Below are 18,750 nucleotides of genomic sequence, written 5' to 3'. Positions count from 1 at the left end.
TCTTCAGACATTCCTCTTTAAATGAAAAATATCAGCTGTGTGCAAAGCGACTCGCACTTGTTTTTTGACCACTGAGAATGTGTAGAATTGAACAATTTACTCATGGACCCACAATGAAATCCCAATATCTCTGGAAATGAACCTTAAATAACGAACATACCAAAGGAAAAGGTTGTTAAATCTGTTCGAAATCTAAAAGGATATTAAGATATCTTTAATATTTCTTGAGTTACAGGCATTCAAAATCTGGAAGAAACACCCATTTCCCCATTTTTGAACTGCCACCATTGTCCTATTATGAACGAGGATTGCTAAAGTCAACAGATTTTGCTAATAGACCCATCTTTGTGTAAAAATAACATAATGATGCTGCCATTTTCCTCTGGATGAGTTGATACAGAATGACCCATATGTATGCATTTATATATGTGTGCGTGTGTGTGTGTGTGTGTGTGTGTATGTACTGTATACAGATTTACATTTGACATATTATTTAGGATTATGTTGTCATTTAGAATTATTTATCCTTGTTACAGCTGATTTTACTCTGGTGAAAAAGAATAGCCCTAACGACCTGTGCATCATTAAAATAACATTTTTCAGTTATGCAGTCATTGCTCGGGGTGTGAATTTGTAAGACAGCTGTGAAAATGAAGACTAAAGACTATTCAGAGAAAGTTAAACAAAGGCATAAATGAGAAAAAATGTCCCTATATCTCCATGTCGATTAGACACCCCAGAGAGCACTTTTTGTTCAGTTATCACAAAGTCAGCTATCCAGCTTCTGCTTTGAAAAGACTGTCCCTCAAAAGCCTGCATGCAGAAGGAGACAAAATGAAAGAAGCCACAAAGAGCCGAATAATCACTTTGAAGCGGCTACAGAGTTCAGTAGCTGAGAACTGAATAAAGGTGCACTAGTCAATCTTATAAAGATCTCTGTATAGCGCTGGCCTATATTGGAGGTTGGTGCAGATGGATGAATGGTTTGGGAAAAATACTGCAAGGAAAGTTGTTTAAGTCTGCTAAAAATCATTAATCTTTCAGCAGTACAGTGATCTCAAAAATCAGACCAAATTAATATTGCGGTCCTACATTGTTCAAGTGAAAGCATTGAAATGTTTAACGACCTGTGTAAGTATATATTTGCCACAAAAGATGAAAAGCTGCCATTGATTTAAAAAATCAGAATGGTGAAAATGAATGCTTATACAGATTGTCTGTTGTTATTTAACTCTTTTGACTGATGAGCTAAGCGGTTATTCATAATGACCAATATTCCAGATGACAAAATGTTATCAAATTTAATATCAGGCTGATAAATTTTATGCTTTGAACTTCTGTGCTTTGAAATATTTTAACTCTCATATCCTGTGCAGTGGCCCAAAAATGTTTTTAGTATTAATGCATGAATGCTTAAATAATGGGTGTATGAAATGGTGTGTATAAAATATATTTTGTAACAAAATTTTATTTTAAAGAATAATAGGATAAGCATATTTCTCAAGGAAATTATTTAACAAAATAGCTTTTTGGTCTGTCCGTGCTGAAAAGTACAGTCAAATAGGCTAACTTTTTTAAAGAACAGCATATTAACAATAGAATTTAATGAGTTTTTGTAACTATGTGAATATCGTAACTATCACTTTAATGTGTCCTTGCTGAATAAACCTATTAATTTAGTATTAATTAATCTTACTAACCCCTAAAACTTTTGTGTAGACTGTTAAGAATGAAGACAAAAAAATATTTAAACACTTTCTGGCTGTCAAATGTCACATGTCCTTTGTTAATGTGATTTCAAATGTGACTTATTTCATTTCACTCACGTCATTAAAGTAAAAGACAAATTGTACTTTTCCAAAGCTCTGTACTATAAGCCCTGATGCATGTGAATTTTAAATGTAGAAACTATTTTTGTTGGTAGAAATTATGGTAGCTATTATTTCTGCTCTGTTGGTTCAATTTCTTAGTCGATCAATTCATAAGCTTAGACTTGACAAGTGAGAGTAAAAGAAGCCTGATTATCAAAGAGAAACTTTCTGTTTGTTAAGCATGACCTCCCACTACTCTCTCAGAATTACAATGCTGTTCTTTAGTAATTATGACGACCGGAACTTGAGCTGGTGTGAGTGTTTCTAATGAGAGGAGCAAAGTGCCAGGTTTTTCACAGGTTTGAAGACCCCGCTGAGTACTCTTTGAGTGTTATTATTAGTGTTATTATTACTTTTGATTACTTTGTCAAGAGACACGGCATGTATGCAGTTCTAGCAATGGAGGTAAAAGCATTAGGAGTTGCATTATAGGCAGAGTATTTTCTAAGGTTGACCATATTGCAATATTGATCTTGTTTTGCATTGACTGCTAATGGAAAGTCATTATAGTGTCATCTGATTTATCTCCGACAGCTTCTCATGTGGAAACAGAGCATCGTGGGAGCTCAGCCACTCAAAGAGAGCGGAGGGCGTCTGGGGAACCCTATTGGGCGTATTCAGGTGAGTCACTCTCTCCTCGACCAATAAACAATGAAAATGTATGCACAGCATCAGTAAGCAATAGCAACAATGTTTACTCAGCATAAGCCTGTGTGTCTGTGGGGAATCAACCCTATTGGGAAATTTAATGAGTATATTTCCTTTTGAAAAGCGGCAGGTGGGTTTGGTCTATTAGTTTTACATGTTTTGCAGCAGGAAAAGACCACTATGGAGCCACTAGGCAAAATCAATTGGAAATACTGAAAGCTTTGTCTCGGAGAGAGATTTTTTTTTTTACATGATCTATTACTCATAACTCAGCAGAATCTGCGAGCGATTGCTGGATAGTTGTTATTTCGTATTTATTGAGAGTTATGAAAATGAATCAATCAATGGCCTCTGGCGATCATACGGTCAATAATCGTGAACAGCAGCTGCTCTTATCTCATTTCAAACTCTCTTTCCCCCTCGTATTTCCAGCTGTTCTTTTGTCTTTTTATTTCAGACTTTTTTCTTCTCTCGTTCCTCTGGGCACCTGAACTGTTTGCTTCATCAACTCTGAGGCTCTGACAGACCAGTGCCGGCTTGTTCTTTGCCAGCAATCTGACTTGTGTCGGTGCTCAGAGGGATGAGGAACATTTATGCCCGTGGTTCCAGCAGCCCTCTAGCATGGAATGATCTTTAAATGGTGCTTTTTCCTTTCTTTTGACTTGCTGGCAGCCATATACGTGTATTTACCATGTGAATTCGTGCGATTAGCCCTGCGAGGCTTTCTCCCTCAGTGTGTGCCTGCTCTAATAGACGATGCAGCGTTTTCCAAATGTCGTTTCCATAATCCAATGATCTGTCAAAAGATACTGTTTTCTGAGATTCTGATTTTTTTGTGGTTGCTTTTCATGTATCCCTGTAGGAAAGAAAACCCCAAATGATCTCTTTAATGTCTCAATATCTATCTGTCTGTCTGTCTGTCTGTCTGTCTGTATCATATATTATATCATTCTATATTTTGTTCTATCTATCGTTCTGTCTATCATTCTGTTGTTTAACTAACTCTCAAAACTTCAAGACTTTTAAAACGTTTTAGAACTTTCTCAAAAAAATTATCTTGACATTCATCACCAATTTAGCATTTCTTGATTTTTTTCTGGTTCTGTTATTTTGTTCTTTTCAGTTCATTCTTTACATTCAAAATCAAGTTGCAATTCTGCATCATGTTTGTTATTGCAGAAATTGAATTGGGATTTAAAAGGCTATTAATTCAATTGTGAACCAACCTCACAAGATGCTAAATGTCTATAGAAGAAAAGTCCGAGATCTCAATATGAACTCAAATTATCTGAGCTGCTGTCAATACTAATATTTTTAGACCTCCTCTAATGGATTTTAAGAGAAACGTCTGAGATTCAACATAACTCCTGAAATATGAAAAAGCAACCTATAAGCAATTCAGTTTTCCTCTAGGTTTGGATTCTGAGCGAAGTAGCCTGTGAAATGTTAAGATTTTCTGTAGACCTTGTACGAGTGTTTTGAACAGATGTTGTTGTTGTTTCTCAGGTATAGCTGTGGTTCCACAGCAGTTTCTCTGAAAGCATTAATGAGGCTAGTCAGCATGAAGGGTTTATGATTCAATTCACAAGCAATAGCTGTCTGCTGTGCTTGTTTGTGCAATTTGCTTGTCTTTCACACATTTTTTCTCCTCTTACAAAGGATTTATGTTCTCACCAGACACTTTAACTGTCATTTTTGTTTCTTTTTGATTCAATTTCATTGTTTTGCAGCTTGTTCGTGTCAGAGTACTGTGTTGTGTGTTCACTGTTAAGTTAAACCCCCTGCTAGTGTCTGATGGCGTCTGCTAATAGCTGATGTGGTTCTGTGGACTAAAGAGAAGCACAGTGGATTTTCGAAACTGTTCTGGGCATCAAAGCTTTTTCGGTTTCCAATTCTCAAGTAGTTTTATGAGCTATGTTAAAGAGCATTACAAATGTTATAAGGAAATATTTTATTTTATGGATCTCTGCCTGCAGCAACCAGTGCTGTTTTTACAGTAAAGTTTTAGTTAGCTTTGGAAGAGAAAATACTGTACAAATGGTACTGTCATGGTTTTTGGACATGGTGCTAATGCAATACTATTTTTGGACATGTACCATTGTATTCTTTGAAATAATTTGGAGTATTGTGTAACTACTATTGCACATGATTTTCAGTATTTCAGTACCAAAGAACCATGGTGTTTTGCTTGCCATGGTATCATCTAAGTTCTTTGTTGTCACGGGTTGACCACAAAATGCATCTTATGTTGTTTAAAACATTGTTTTACTACTAAAATATAAAATTTGCATCAATTAAAATGCAGTTGGATTTAAATATCTGAGACTAAATTCTCAAAGAAATCTAACAAAAAAAAAAAAATCTAAAAATAAGCAAAAAAAAAAGTTATGGCATAAAATGAAGAAAAAAAAATTAATTTAATTTCAAATACTAAAGTAAGAAGAGACTGAGAAAATTTAATGTACATTTTTAAGTTGAACAATTTTTCACCTAAATATTTATGCTGTTAGAATAGGGGTGGGCGATTTATAGAAAAAATATCATATCAAGATATTTTTTTTTAATATCACGATTTTATCACGATTCTTTGTCATGTTGGTTTTGCTATTTTGGTTTTACAAGTTGTCTGAGCATTACAGCCAAACTAGAAAGACAAAGCCTTTCAAGGTAACAAAAAACAACAAAAAAAGACACGGCAGATATTTAGGCCAAAGTGGGCGGAGATAAAAATCTTTGTCATTATTTAATCTTTCTTATTAAAAACTAAGAACAAAGATACACATTACAAATACACATAATATACAAATAAAACAAACAGTGCTTTATTTTCAGGTACAATAGACCATTCAATGAAATTGAATGAAAAAATATAAAAATAAAACACTAGATAGACTGATTCCTAAAGCAACTGTATTAAAGTTTTTCAGTCAAGAATAGTGAGTGATTTTTCTCTTTGCGTTTTGTTGTTTTGTTAGCGTTAAATGAATAGTTCCCCCAAAAATAAATATTCTGTCATCTGTCTGTCAATTCTGTCATAATGTTTTATTTTTATACCATCATTTACTAAACCTGAATGAGTTTCTTTCTTCTGCTGAAGAATGAGTGTAACCAAACCGTTGCTGGTCCACAGTGACTTCCATAGGATTTTTCTTTCCTGCTATCAAATTCAGTGTGGACCAGCTCGTTCTTCAAAATATCTTATTTTGGGTTCAGCACAAGAAATTAATAGAGGTTTGTGACAACATGTGAGTGAGTAAATAATGACAGAAATTAAATTTTAGGGTGAACTATCCCTTTAATGACAGTCGACAGCATGTTTAGTGTCCTGTCCCTTTAAGAGCTGCATGCATCTAATATAGAGGCACGCATCTGTTTCTCTCTTAACTATTTACTTTCATTTTAGAGATAACCAACTGAGTCTGTATGTAAACCTTGTGTGTTTTGACAGTATTAGTGTAAAAGATGAGTTAGTTGAGTAATCAGGTGCTGTTAGACAGGCTTTTTAGTGTGCGTGCTTCACATCAGACCAGCGCACAAATTAAACATTTAACCAGCAAGGCTTGTATGCAAATAATGTACTTTTGCGATCGCGAATAAGTGCAGTGTCCTGTCAGAGTAACTCTACTGCTGTATGTCGTGTTGTACAGTATAGAGTCGGAGGCGCCAGAACTGTATTTGACGACATGTGCACTGTAGCACGATACTACGATATTTCTTCAAAAGCAGATCGTGGAGACATATTTATCCTCCACGATCAAAAATCGTCATATCGCACACCTCTATGTTAGAATAATTTGTAAAGAATGCAAAACATAGAAGTCTCTCAGGCTTCTGGACCAGAATCTGTGCCTTGTAATGATTTCTGTGTTAAGCTTCTCTTAACAGATTCTCAATTGAAATGTTTAAACAAGAAGTCATTTTTAGGACGTTCATGAAAGCAATAGCTTTTCTTTGCTGAGTCTTTAGTGTTCTTTTCAAATTCGGTGACATTTGAAGCATTGCAAGTTATTATTATTATTATTTTTTTTTTTAGTCTGTATGTTTGTGCTTCTTTTGAATGCCAGAATGCACTCGAACCTTTCATGCTCTCACTATAATTTCTGTGCCAGAAGCATTTTGCTGGCTTTACCTCTTTACCTCTTCCCTCCTTTAAATCCATTTTCAGAGCAAAAGCAAATCAAAGCTTGACAGGTGCGGGAACAATTACAGATTGCCCAAAAAGCCCATCTAAACTCTTATTTCAGGATTTACACCTTTGCGTTTATATGCAGTAAGATGCAATAATTATGAAAAATAAGCTCCAAAAAATTGCAGGAGACGCTGGTAATGATTAGCCAATGCTATAGATTGCTTTCTGCTTGGAAAAAGGATGGTCATCCAACATTAATTTTGTAGCTCATATTTTCTAGCTTGACATTATTCAGTTTGGAAACAAGATAAGGAGGCCTTTGTTGATAATTTTCCCAATTTAGGCATGTAATGTGCAAATCAGCAGTGTTTATGTGCATGCCAATGATCTATAAAGGATCCTGCTAACTTTATCGTAGAGTGGATGAAATAACAGAACCCCCTCTTACAATATATTGCTCTCAAGAAGAACCTAATAAGGAGCAGATCCAGCCTTTGCCTTCAGAACAGCTTCCAACAATCTCGAGAAGAATATTACACAATCTTTCACAGGAGAAAAGCTTCCAAGAAAGAGTCTATTTCTTGCTTTGTGCTCCAGAACTTCATTCCAAGAAGTGATTCTCTGTATAAAGCTCTATATAGCATAAAAACACTGTATAGGATGTACCTGGACCTGTAAAGTTTACTTTTTAGGTAAAACTGTTTAAAAGTTTGGGGACAGTTGTTTACTTATTTATTAAGAAATTATTACTTTATTTAGCAAGGAGGCATTAAATTGACCAAAAACCTTTTATAATTTTAAAGTAAATTAAATGTGTGTTTTGACATTTCTGTTTATCAAGGAATCATAAAATATGTATCATGGTTTCTATAAAAATATGAATTGTTTGTTTTCATCATTGATATGAAATGTTTCTACATCTCCAAATCATATTAGAATGATTTCTGAAGGATCATGTGACACTGAAGACTGGAGTAATGATACTGAAAATTCAGCTTTGCATCACATAAATACAATTTTTTAAATGTATTAAAATAGAAAACAGTTATTTAAAATTTTAACTATTTCTGGATATTGCTGTTTTACAGTATTTTTGATCAAATAAATGCAGTCTTTCAAAAAACATTCAAACATTTTACTGATCCCAAACCTTTTACCGTTTTCAGTTGTGCATAATGCATGTTTAAGTTAAGTGTCATTTTCAGCATCATTAGCAGCACCAAAATTTAGAAGTAATTATATAATGTGGCACATAACTCATCATAGTTATTCAACCATTTAGGTTTGAACACATCTTTTGACTTCCTTAAAACTTAATCGCATCAGACTGAGGGAAACAGATTCATTAGGTATATTTTATTACTTTTGCTATTGCTCAGGTGTCTAGGATTTATTCCTACACCAGGTTATGTGTCTTTGTGTTGACCTTGGATAAAGACAGTTTCTGTATAGCAGCACTGTAATAAATTTCAGCTTTGTGAGGGTCTTAATATAGAGGTTTATTTTTTTCATATAGGTTTCATAAAAGTTTGGTTATAATCTCTGAGATTCTACTTTTTTACTTAATTTTGGCCTTTTGCCACTTTTATTTGCTGAGATAACATATAGAAAGGTCAGGAAGTGATGAAGAGAAAAGTGCCCGAGTGTCAGATTTTCCTCAGATGTTTCTACCAAAATCCCTTTGAAGACAAAAATAATTTAATCATAGAAGAATTTGATAAATTGAAATTGACATCAAATATATTTTTTGAAACTGTAGATGTAATGTAAGATTGCTGGGGTCTTTTCTCAGGAGAAACATCAAAAAAAAAAAAAAAAGAATCTCAAGCAGAAGTCACAATTTGCTCACTGCTGTCAAAAATGGAGATAAAAGCGATCACATTTGTGACCCTGGACCACAAAACCAATCTTAAGTCGCTGGGATATTTGTAGCAGTAGCCAAAAATACATTGTATGGGTCAAAGTTATTGATTTTTCTTTTATGCCAAAAATCATTAGGATATTAAGTAAAGATCATGTTCCATGAAGATATTTAGTAAATTTCCTACTGTAAATATATAAAAACGTAATTTTTAATTGCTAAGAAATTCATTTGGACAACTTTAAAGGCGATTTTTCTCAATATTTAGATTTTTTTGCACCCTCAGATTCCAGATTTTCAAATAGTTGTATCTCGGCCAAATATTGCCCGATCCTAAGAAACCATACATGAATGGAAAGCTTATTTATTCCGCTTTCAGATGATGTATAAATCTCAAATTTGAAAAATTGATACGTATGACTGGTTTTTTGGTCCAGGGTCACATTTTTCTGTTTTGAGACACAAAATTTGTTGAGAAACAGTTTTCATTCAGACATTTTCTAGTAGAAAAACTAGTAAAACATAATCCAATAAGCTTTGTATTATCTATGAAAAATCTTTTTTTACAGTACAGACTTAAACAATACCCACATGAGCATAAACTAAGAACTTTATTTTTTGTTACATTTAGCAACTAAATGGTCTCTACATGTGAGCTTGGACCACTTTTCCCTTTTTTGCTGATGCAATTTGTCCATGCTCTGCATATGCTGTTATAATTTTCTACTCTCTCCCATGTGACACGACAAATAATGTTGCTATTTTTGTGACAGATGTGCCTGCAATTCTGGCACTGGCAATATGATCTTTTTGGAACTCTGTTCAGTACCATGTGATGCTTTAGAAAAATGACATATCGAAGTGCTAATTGTCAGGTCTCTTTAATTGCCGAGACACACCACTAATTGCCTGTCAACATAATGTGACCTACCTTTGCAGCTGCATTTGTAATTGACTTCATAATTAAACTCTTTTCATTCTGTTCATAAATGCAGATGTATGTAAAAGTAGTTGTTAAACGTAATTAGGTTTCTTTAAGAAGACAAAAAGACTCTATATGCACAGATAGATGTGAATTCGGCTGAGGAAGGAGCCCAGTATATGACTGTAGAGCTTGCAAGGTGAGATTTGATTATGGTTTATTTAAAATGTGCGTGTGTGTGTAGGCATTTTTCAAAAGGGACAGATAATATGCCACACTGCAGGGTCTCCCCCAGGAGGTGCGGGCATGCATCATTACTCATATTTTTCCTCTCATATTCTGCCAGGTTTTCATTTTCTTCTGCCAGTATTCTCTCATTCCCTCTCCCTATCTCTTTCCCTCCCCTTTCCTCTCGCTATATCTGAGCAAATATTCACTTTGTGCTAAAAAGAGAGTATCGGTGTTTGACAGCCTTCGTCGTCCCAGCATGCAGTTATTACAGGAGCAGTTTGCGTATTTTATTTACTCAAACGATTCAAGATTTTAGGGTGAATTCTGGGTCATTTGGGTTCCATTTTTAACCACATAACAGTTCATAACTTTGACATTTAGGATTATGAGACTGCTAAGGATTTGAATGGTCGTTCCCAGTCATTTATGTGATGTAAATGCAGCACCATGACAGCCTGTTGTGGTTGGATGCTAAAATAAGTCAGATCGACGTTCCCCAGCATCATTTTTCTGTGTCCCTGGCAACCCTCTGTGATTGATGGGTCAAGATGACCAACAAGACGAGCTCTCATAATTTGCAATGATAAATCGCTAAGACAGGAACCAATTTGTGTGAGGAATCCGGCTCCTATATCATCCTCAAAGTATTTTGTGGCAAAGTGCCTGTCCTTGCTGGAAAAACAAGTTTTATTAAGAATTCAAATTAGATAGGATCTGTTTAACATAATGGAATATAGCGCAACAGAAGGAGATGCTTAGAATGATCTCAGATGTTCTGTGGTTACTCGGAGAAAGGAGCACGTAGAGCATCCAAAAGAGGATTTGTATTCCGAGCTGTTTACATGTGGAGTGAAGTGGATAAATGTTTGGAGAAAAGATTGGTAGAAATGATGCAGTGATTCTGAAGAAAGCTGTATAATATATGCATAATTGCTAAGATGATATATACTCTATATAAACTTTAGGAAGTACTCACTTTTTTTTCTTTTTGTAAATTAGAATGTATCCTGTTGTCCTCTTTTCTTAGCAGAAAAAAATCATAAATTTTATCCATGTCTATAAATATATATATATATATATATTTATAAAATACATTTTATACATAGATTTAACTAAAGAATCATGCAAGCACTTGAATATTTCCTCCTTTACTCGTACTGCACAAAAAGTGGTTCAATAATGTTGAATGTTATAGGGACTGATTATTGCAAATGCAGATCCCAGTGTGTTCTGCAGTGTGTTCTGGTTAAACTATTTTTGTTTATTTATTTTTTGCTAAGGTTTGCATATGGTGGTGTGTTCTTAATGACAGCTTTCCTAAAAAATATATATCCTAAAATAAGAAATATCCCAATATATCGCCTTGCTTACAGCATCGCAATATATCGTTATCGCAACCCCTGTATCGTGATACGTATCTTATCGCCAGATTCTTGCCAATACACAGCCCTAAAAATGACAGGTATAGAGAATTTTTGATTGGCTGTAAAAAGTCCAGGCAAGCCCCTTGACTGTTTCTGGTTCTGTACAGAGCCTGGGAATGTCACAGAAACAAATGCATTTTCTCAGGACACCGCTTTCAGTGATACATGTCACATAGTTCTGTGAAATCTGAACAGAGTTTGAGTCATTTGTTAGGATCTCTATGAGTTTTACTAGTAAAAAAAATATATATAGTTTGTAGCCACATAAGTTCTAGAAAAAAGCTCATGTTGGCATTTGAGTTTAGGCAGTTACGTGCAGCCTGGCAGGCTAAGAGAAATCTAAGGTTACTCTCCCTGCCAACACGAGCGTTTTGTAATCGTGACCATGCGTGAGGAGGGGTTTGTTTGGTGAAACCTTCCTCCCCACCCATAACATCGCTTGTGCATACAATGGAAGTGACCATATCTCTGTGTCTGAACAGGAGGAGAGGAAATGAACACATTGGAGGGTGAACTTTAGAACATGCAGCTTCATGCTAGATAGTTATTTTCCACAAAATACAAGATAATTAGTGACCTTTTAATTTTAATTCACAGTTAAGTTTCTTGTTGTAGTTTTCCTTCCGTGTGAATCCTCCTCACAGCGCCCGTGGCTACAGCCATTCATAATTCATTATATGCTCACCAGAATAATAGAAGAATACATAAGAATATATTATTTATTATAGACACCCTGAAAAATCACTGCTTCAGTTTACTTCCAAATACTTTTTACACTTTTTGTCATAAAAACATATTCATAGCTTTGTGTGGAATTTCTGTGACAGGGCTTTTTTTTATCAAAAGATCCATTAAATACTATGTTGTAAAATCAGTAAAAAGATGTATATGAAATTAAAACAGAATGTTCCAAACCACTAAACACAGAAACCCAAAGTTTCCTTTTTTCAGCCTCCTAAATTAAGTTTTACAGGGTGTGGAACAACATCCAGTTCACTTGAACTCTCCATATAACTACTCGGAACAGGAAAGGACTTTTTTTTACGTAGCAAAGTACCTTAAGATGGAGACTGATAATACTGGAGGCGGACCTTGTTTTGTCTGGAACGCCACTCGCCAGCTAATTAGACACAAATAGACCTTTGATTTATCATTTCCTTACTTGTACTGTTTCACCATGCAAGTGGAACGCAGCCGAGATACTTTAGAAGAATGGGTCAAAGATTAGTGTTCTAGAACATTCCATTCCTTATATAAAGGATGCTTTTAGACAAATTATGTATAATATGCCTCACATCTCATGAAAAACAACTGCAGTACTGTTCAACAGTTGGAGGGCTGTATGATTTTTTTTGAAAGAACTCTTTTATGCTCTCCAAGGCAACATTTATTGATCAAAAATTAGTAAATATAATTAGAATTTAAAATAACTGTTTTCTATTTTAATATATTTTAAAATATGTTTTATTCCTGTAATAGCAAAGCTGCCAGCAGCCATTACTCCAGTTTTCAGTGCCATATCATCCTTCAAAAAACATTTTTATATGCAGATTTGGTGCTTATTATTATCAATGTTGAACACAGTTGTGCTGCTTAATATTTTTGAGGAAACCATGGCACAAGCAGCATTTATTAGTAACCACGTAAGAGTCTTTACTGTTAAGGTCATTGCCCACTGAGTCCGAAATTTTCGCATGCGTTTTTTCGTATTCCCCATCCTTTCCTATCCAAATGCATGCTACGGATGCGAAAACGCAGAAAATCGAACCTGATCCAAATTTTTTTTTGACGGACGAAAGTTTCGGAGGCAGTGTGCAAACGTGATTGACACAACGTGAGGTCATACTTATTTTTTAACGTGCGAACATTTCAGGCTCAGTGTGCAGTGACCTTAACTTTTAATCCGTTTAACTTGTCCTTGCTAAATAAAAGTATCACAAAAAACTTTTGAATATGATATAAGTGCAATTCAGTTCTTATGCATCTTATTGGTCGTTCATTTTTGAGGGATTTTTTTTTTCATTTATAGGGACTAGGGAGGTGTAGTTTATGGTGAGCGTTTGGTTTGCTATTGTGTGTATGTGTTCTAGACTGATTATCGAGGGCAAAATACTGTTAATCCTAGTACACATTACAAAGGAAGTGGGTGGAGACAGTGAGATAAAGGTTGTAATTCAGTCTGAAAGGTATCAATTAATGAGTTCAGTTATATCTCACCAAACAGCGGCAAAACCCATTTTCCTGTTACACATTTTTTTACTCTAATGAAGGTTACACAATGTTTGAAAAATGATTCAGACACAAAGCTTTAAATATGGAAAGGCTTCTGAATTCAAAGCAGGTTCTTTAAAGCGGTCATCGGATGCAAAATTCACTTTTCAAGTTGTTTGACCATAAATGTGTGTTGGAAGTGTGTGTACACATCCATCCTATAATGATAAAAATCTACCCAGTGTTTTTTTTTTTTAAATCCCCTTTCTGAAATCAGGCTGTTCTGAGACTCCTGTCAGAATGACGTAGTTCTGTACAGACCCCTCCCACAATAGTTGATTGACAAGATCGTCTTACCTTAGACCCGCCCTGGGTGAGGTGCGAGCTGAGAGCTGTCTGCCAAGATGTCTCCAATTAAGCGGTTGAAGTGTTTAGTTGTTGGATGTAATAATGAATATAGCAGTCATCATTTACTCCGAACATCTGAGCCACTGAAGGCAGAGGATTAACGTTACTTTCACTTTGAAGTGAATGCAGCCGATCCCCGATCTACATAAATGCATCTATGTTCGCCCGAATCATTCGTGATCCAGCTTTATCTACAGAAGAAGTGAGTATTAGGGTTTTTTATTAATCTTTGCAAATCGCCTTTCCTAATAATGTGCTAGTTAGCCAGTTTCGCAACTGAAGTTTAGCATGCTCCATAGATATATATACCTAGATGCCTCATTATGTACAGTTTCTATGGACCACGATAAGTAACCCATCCACCATTTTTGGAACGGTCTGCGAATCGTTGAGCGCATTGACTGTGTGCGTCTACAACAGCAAGTTATACGCTTGTGTATATCGTTGAATATTCATTGATTATTATGGTGAATGCAAGATGGCTGACGCGTCAACGTGTCTGGAGCGGTCGAATAGGGAATCTACACATATCTATGGTCTGCTCGTCACTCCACTGAAGAGAGGGGCGGAGTCAGCAGAGCTCACTAGGATTCAAAGGAACATGGACTAGATCAGCGTGCTGAAGACAGAACTGATTTTGACATGTTTAAAAAGATGTTTTTTACACTATCATTGAGAATTTTTAACCAAAATATGTTATAGACTTTTCCTTAAGACCCTAAAGAATCATACCAACTCATATCATTCTGATGTGAATGGTTCAGGGCAATGTTTTGTTAATGTTTCTATGCAGTTCATATCATAAAAGTCTCTTGTGTAAGTTTTTTTTTTCACCTGTTTACTTTCCACTAGTTAAAAATCATGAGTCTGATTGCTCAGAAATGTAATCTTTCCTCAAGCCACAGGGTTTGAGGCATCATTCATTCCTTTTTATTGCCCAAAGATTAATTTATAAGCAGGGCCTTCAGATTCTTTCAGATTCTTCAGATTCTTTAAATTACATATTAATATTACTTTTTTATTACGTTACAATACTCTTAAAGTGTTTTTCATTCCAGAAAGATTCAAAGCTTTAACAATTTTCTGACTGAACAGCTTCGAGTAGTTAAAACTATGTTCCTCTTTCAAACAATTATGACAAGAAAAGAGGCATTATTGTGCATTTTCCATTTTCTTTGTATTACTGAAGACGTTTTAAGGTAAATGTGAGAAAATGAAAGAAAATTGGTGTGGTTACAAAAGCTGTCATAATGCATCCAAACAGCAATTGGAATTTTACTCTTTAAGATGCAAAGTATATTATAGCTGAATAAATTGTATTTTGAATAACTGGACTTCTCTTGATTTTTGTAGAGTCCATCAAACTGATTAAAACATTTCAATTGAACCATTACTCGCACTCATGCTGCTCCAAAGATGCATGACTTTCCTTCATCCGTGGAAAAGGAGAAATTTTTATGAATTGTATTAGTCACTCTTTGCCATGCAGTTACACTGAATGAATACTAAGGCTTTCAAGTCGCAACAAGGATTCAGAAAGCACCAACAAAGTATCTTAAAATACAATTCATGAGTTATATTTTAAGTCTTCCAAAGCCATGTGAGAGATTCGTGTAAATAGGCTTGTGTGTGCCTATAAACTTGCATCAACCGAGTCAATGAGTTGAACTTAAGAACTGGATCAGTCCAATTCATGAACAAATCATTTCACATGCCTTCATCTTTACAGTCGTATTTACTACTTATGATACTTTTCAGAATAATACAAATTTTCTTTTTATGTTTCACAGAGGAAAGAATGCATCCTTGAAATGATGGTGTCGAAATAGCAGCTTTTAATTTTTTTTTTAACTAATCCTTTAAGACAGATTTCTTATTGCTTCTCATTTCTCTTTGAATTAAGGACATTTAGCATATTTTCCATGAATATTAATACTTCTAGTTCTATTCACCCATTGAATATGCATACCTATAATCTGCACACAAAGACACCAAATTCCTCATTTCCCATGACTAACATGTTTAATTCTTTTTGAAGCCTAACAATCATTTGCTTGTTCATTTATGAATCACTCCTGCAATGAAGCTCTAAGTCTTTCGAACAACAAGCCTCTTTCGGCAAATAACGATTTAGTATCGGTGACCGAATCTGCATAATTCGCATCTCGTTGATTTGTAACTTTGTTGTAGCTATATTTGTCCAGATTCAGATCTGATCCGGCCTGTTTTTCGCATCGCTTGCAGCTATCAATGACCCTGGAAAAGTGCCAATAACCGCAGGTCTCCTGTCCTAAACCCCAACCAGCTCCACTGTCACTATCAATCGCATCAGCGTTGCATGTTTGTTTCCTGTCAACCGTGCGTGGTCTACAGACCACAGAGGGTTAGATTGAACACGACTGGTGAGCGGAGTCACGCCAAAAAGTGTGACGGCTGCCAAAGTGTGTGCCGCGTGTCCCATTTTCTCAGGGGGGACAAAACAGACATGACAAGGCAATCTCCACACAGTCAGCGTTCCCCTGGCAACGCCGGTCAGGTTATTTATCTGCAAGGTTAATGGGATTACAGCTGGTAACAAAGATAGTGGATTGAGACAAACATGTGCCCGTCGGACTGAAGGGAATGTGACAGAGTGGTAGCTGTTGAGCTAAATGACTCAGCTAGCCCAAACAGATGGTGTTCAATACATACACGAGTCATAAAACTGTTTTATGGCTGGCGTTCCTGGTTTTTCCCTCCAAAAGAGATCTGAATGTGGCACAGCATATTTGGAAGCATTTGCATCGTCTTGCCTGTGTGTGTTTTACTCAGTTGATTTAGATTTTAATTTCTTTGTTCTACTTCTGTTATGTAACGCTGCAAACATGTGCCAGAAAGTACATTGTTCATTAGAACATTGTACATTGTTCCAGAAGTACATCTGGGTATTCATTAGCAAACTTGAGACACGTTTTCCTGTAAAATAAAAAAGTATTTGAACAAAGATAAAATTACTTTTAAAATTACTTTAAGGCATTGGCAGTTATGTTTTCTTTTGCCTTGTTTTAAGCATGAGTCTATTTAAATTTAGCTATAGGTTTATGCTCAATAAGATTAAAACAATTTGCCAATGATGTATTCTCTAATATCTTGCACAGTCTGATATATCAAGAAAATGACTGTCTACTTTAGTAATAGTCTAATACTATTCAGAGTAATACAATCTTTTACTTTTGCTAGATTTAGGTTCAACATGATTAACACAATTGCCGATGATGTGTATATGTGTGTGCTAGATATATGTACTAGGTATACATATGTATTTTTAAAAATAACAAATACATATATCAATTTATATTTTCCAGTCCAGTTGAATAGAAAAAAAAGAAAACAAACACACACACAAGCACGCACTGACAGCCCTAATATATATAATATATATCAGGGTTCCTCAAATCTTTCCCTGGAGGGCCAATCTGCTGCAGAGTTTAGCTCTAACCCTGATCAAACTCACCTACCTGTGATTTTCTAATGATCTTGAAGACTCTGATTAGCATGCTCAGTGTGTTTGATTAGGGTTAGAGCTAAACTCTGCAGGAGTGGGCCAGTGAGTTTTCTTATTTGTAAGTCGCTTTGGACAAAAGCGTCTGCTAAATGACAAAAGTAAAGTAAAGTACAGTAAGATTTGAGGATGCCTGATATATATTATGTAAAGGATTAGCCCTTATTTTAATTTAGCTTTTAGGGAATCTATTCTTAAGATTCGATATTGATATTTACATGATTAATCGATATTAATCAAAACGTCCAACTTATACCTTGTTAACAATACCTCATTAACAACTTGTCCAGCAAGCGTTAAAATCAGTACGTTATCTCTTAACAATTCAGGTTTATTCCCGTGGCCACGATAATAACACAGAATTGATTAGGTAATTTTGAGCATAGGTAACGCAATCTTTGGCAAATAGTTTAAGACTTGAAAATCACACAGCACCAGACAAAGATTCCTTTATAAAATCAAAGTTTATTTTACTACTCTACTATACTACTAAGCTAAATAACGCAAAACAGAATACGTAAACACACAAACACGCACATTGCAATGAATTGTTTTGATCTGAAGAGAGTTTAAGGTTCTACTGCTCGTTTTCAAGAATGCTCTAACTTCAACCTGAGGGAGTCACAAGCAAGGAACTTTACTATCTTTACTCTTAAAGATGAATGAGGTTACCGAACGGTACCCAACCCTACTTGTGACTGTCCCATTGACTGCCAAGTAAATACCACTGTCAAGGCCCAGGAAAGTATGAAAGACACTGTCAGTTTTTTTTGTTTTTATAAGCATTTCTTACTATGTGTAAGTTGTGTGTTTTTTGTTTTATTTTTTTAGCATGTTTAGCAGTGTTATTTTTAAGGATAACTGATAAACTACTGTTGTTTGATTTGTATTTGTTATTTATTTTAATTTTAGTTAAATTATGTCAGAATTTATGTCTGTATAGGTCTTTTATTAAGTTTTAGTTTTATTTCATTTGAGTTATTTTAATACTTCCACAAACTAAATGGAAATGAATGAATATATATATATATATATATATATATATATTGAATTTATAGGTGTGTGTGTGTGTGTGTGTGTATGTGTGTGTGTGGTTGTACATACACACACACATATATATATATATATATATATATATATATATATATATATATATATATATATATATATATATATATATATATATATATATATATATATATATATATATTAGTTGTTTTTTTGGTGTTTGGCTTAGTGCTATGTTAGAAACATTATTATACTCTTATACCTTTTGTTCTTTAATATTTTTTAATTGTTTTTAGCTTTATTTTTTGTTTTTCATTTAAATGTTTAGTTTTTAAATTTTGTTGTATGCATTTGTCATTTTTATTTAATTTCTTTATTTTTAAAATGTGTATAGGTAGTATTTATAAAGTTTTAGCTTTTAGTTTTGGATCTGTTTGTAGTTGTTTTAATAATACAGTTGATTGCTTTTGTTGTCCTCATATACATATATATATCA

The 18,750-nt window shown here is 34.7% G+C and overlaps 1 protein-coding gene across 1 annotated transcript in view; it reads left to right on the top strand.

Annotated features, from left to right (window-relative positions):
* LOC306878631 (receptor-type tyrosine-protein phosphatase gamma-like) overlaps window positions 1-18,750 on the top strand; it is an 80,274-nt gene that overhangs the window by 18,039 nt on the left and 43,485 nt on the right. Inside the window, exon 2 of the mRNA XM_079431078.1 lies at window positions 2,406-2,492. Coding sequence (XP_079287204.1) covers window positions 2,406-2,492 — 87 coding nt within the window. The remainder of the gene's footprint in view (window positions 1-2,405; window positions 2,493-18,750) is intronic.

This window comes from Barbus barbus (genome assembly GCF_936440315.1).
Source record: "Barbus barbus genome assembly, chromosome: 13".
Taxonomy (NCBI): Eukaryota; Metazoa; Chordata; class Actinopteri; order Cypriniformes; family Cyprinidae; genus Barbus; species Barbus barbus.
The sequence above is the reverse complement of the archived record's forward strand: the minus strand, read 5'-3'. Positions and strand labels throughout refer to the sequence as shown.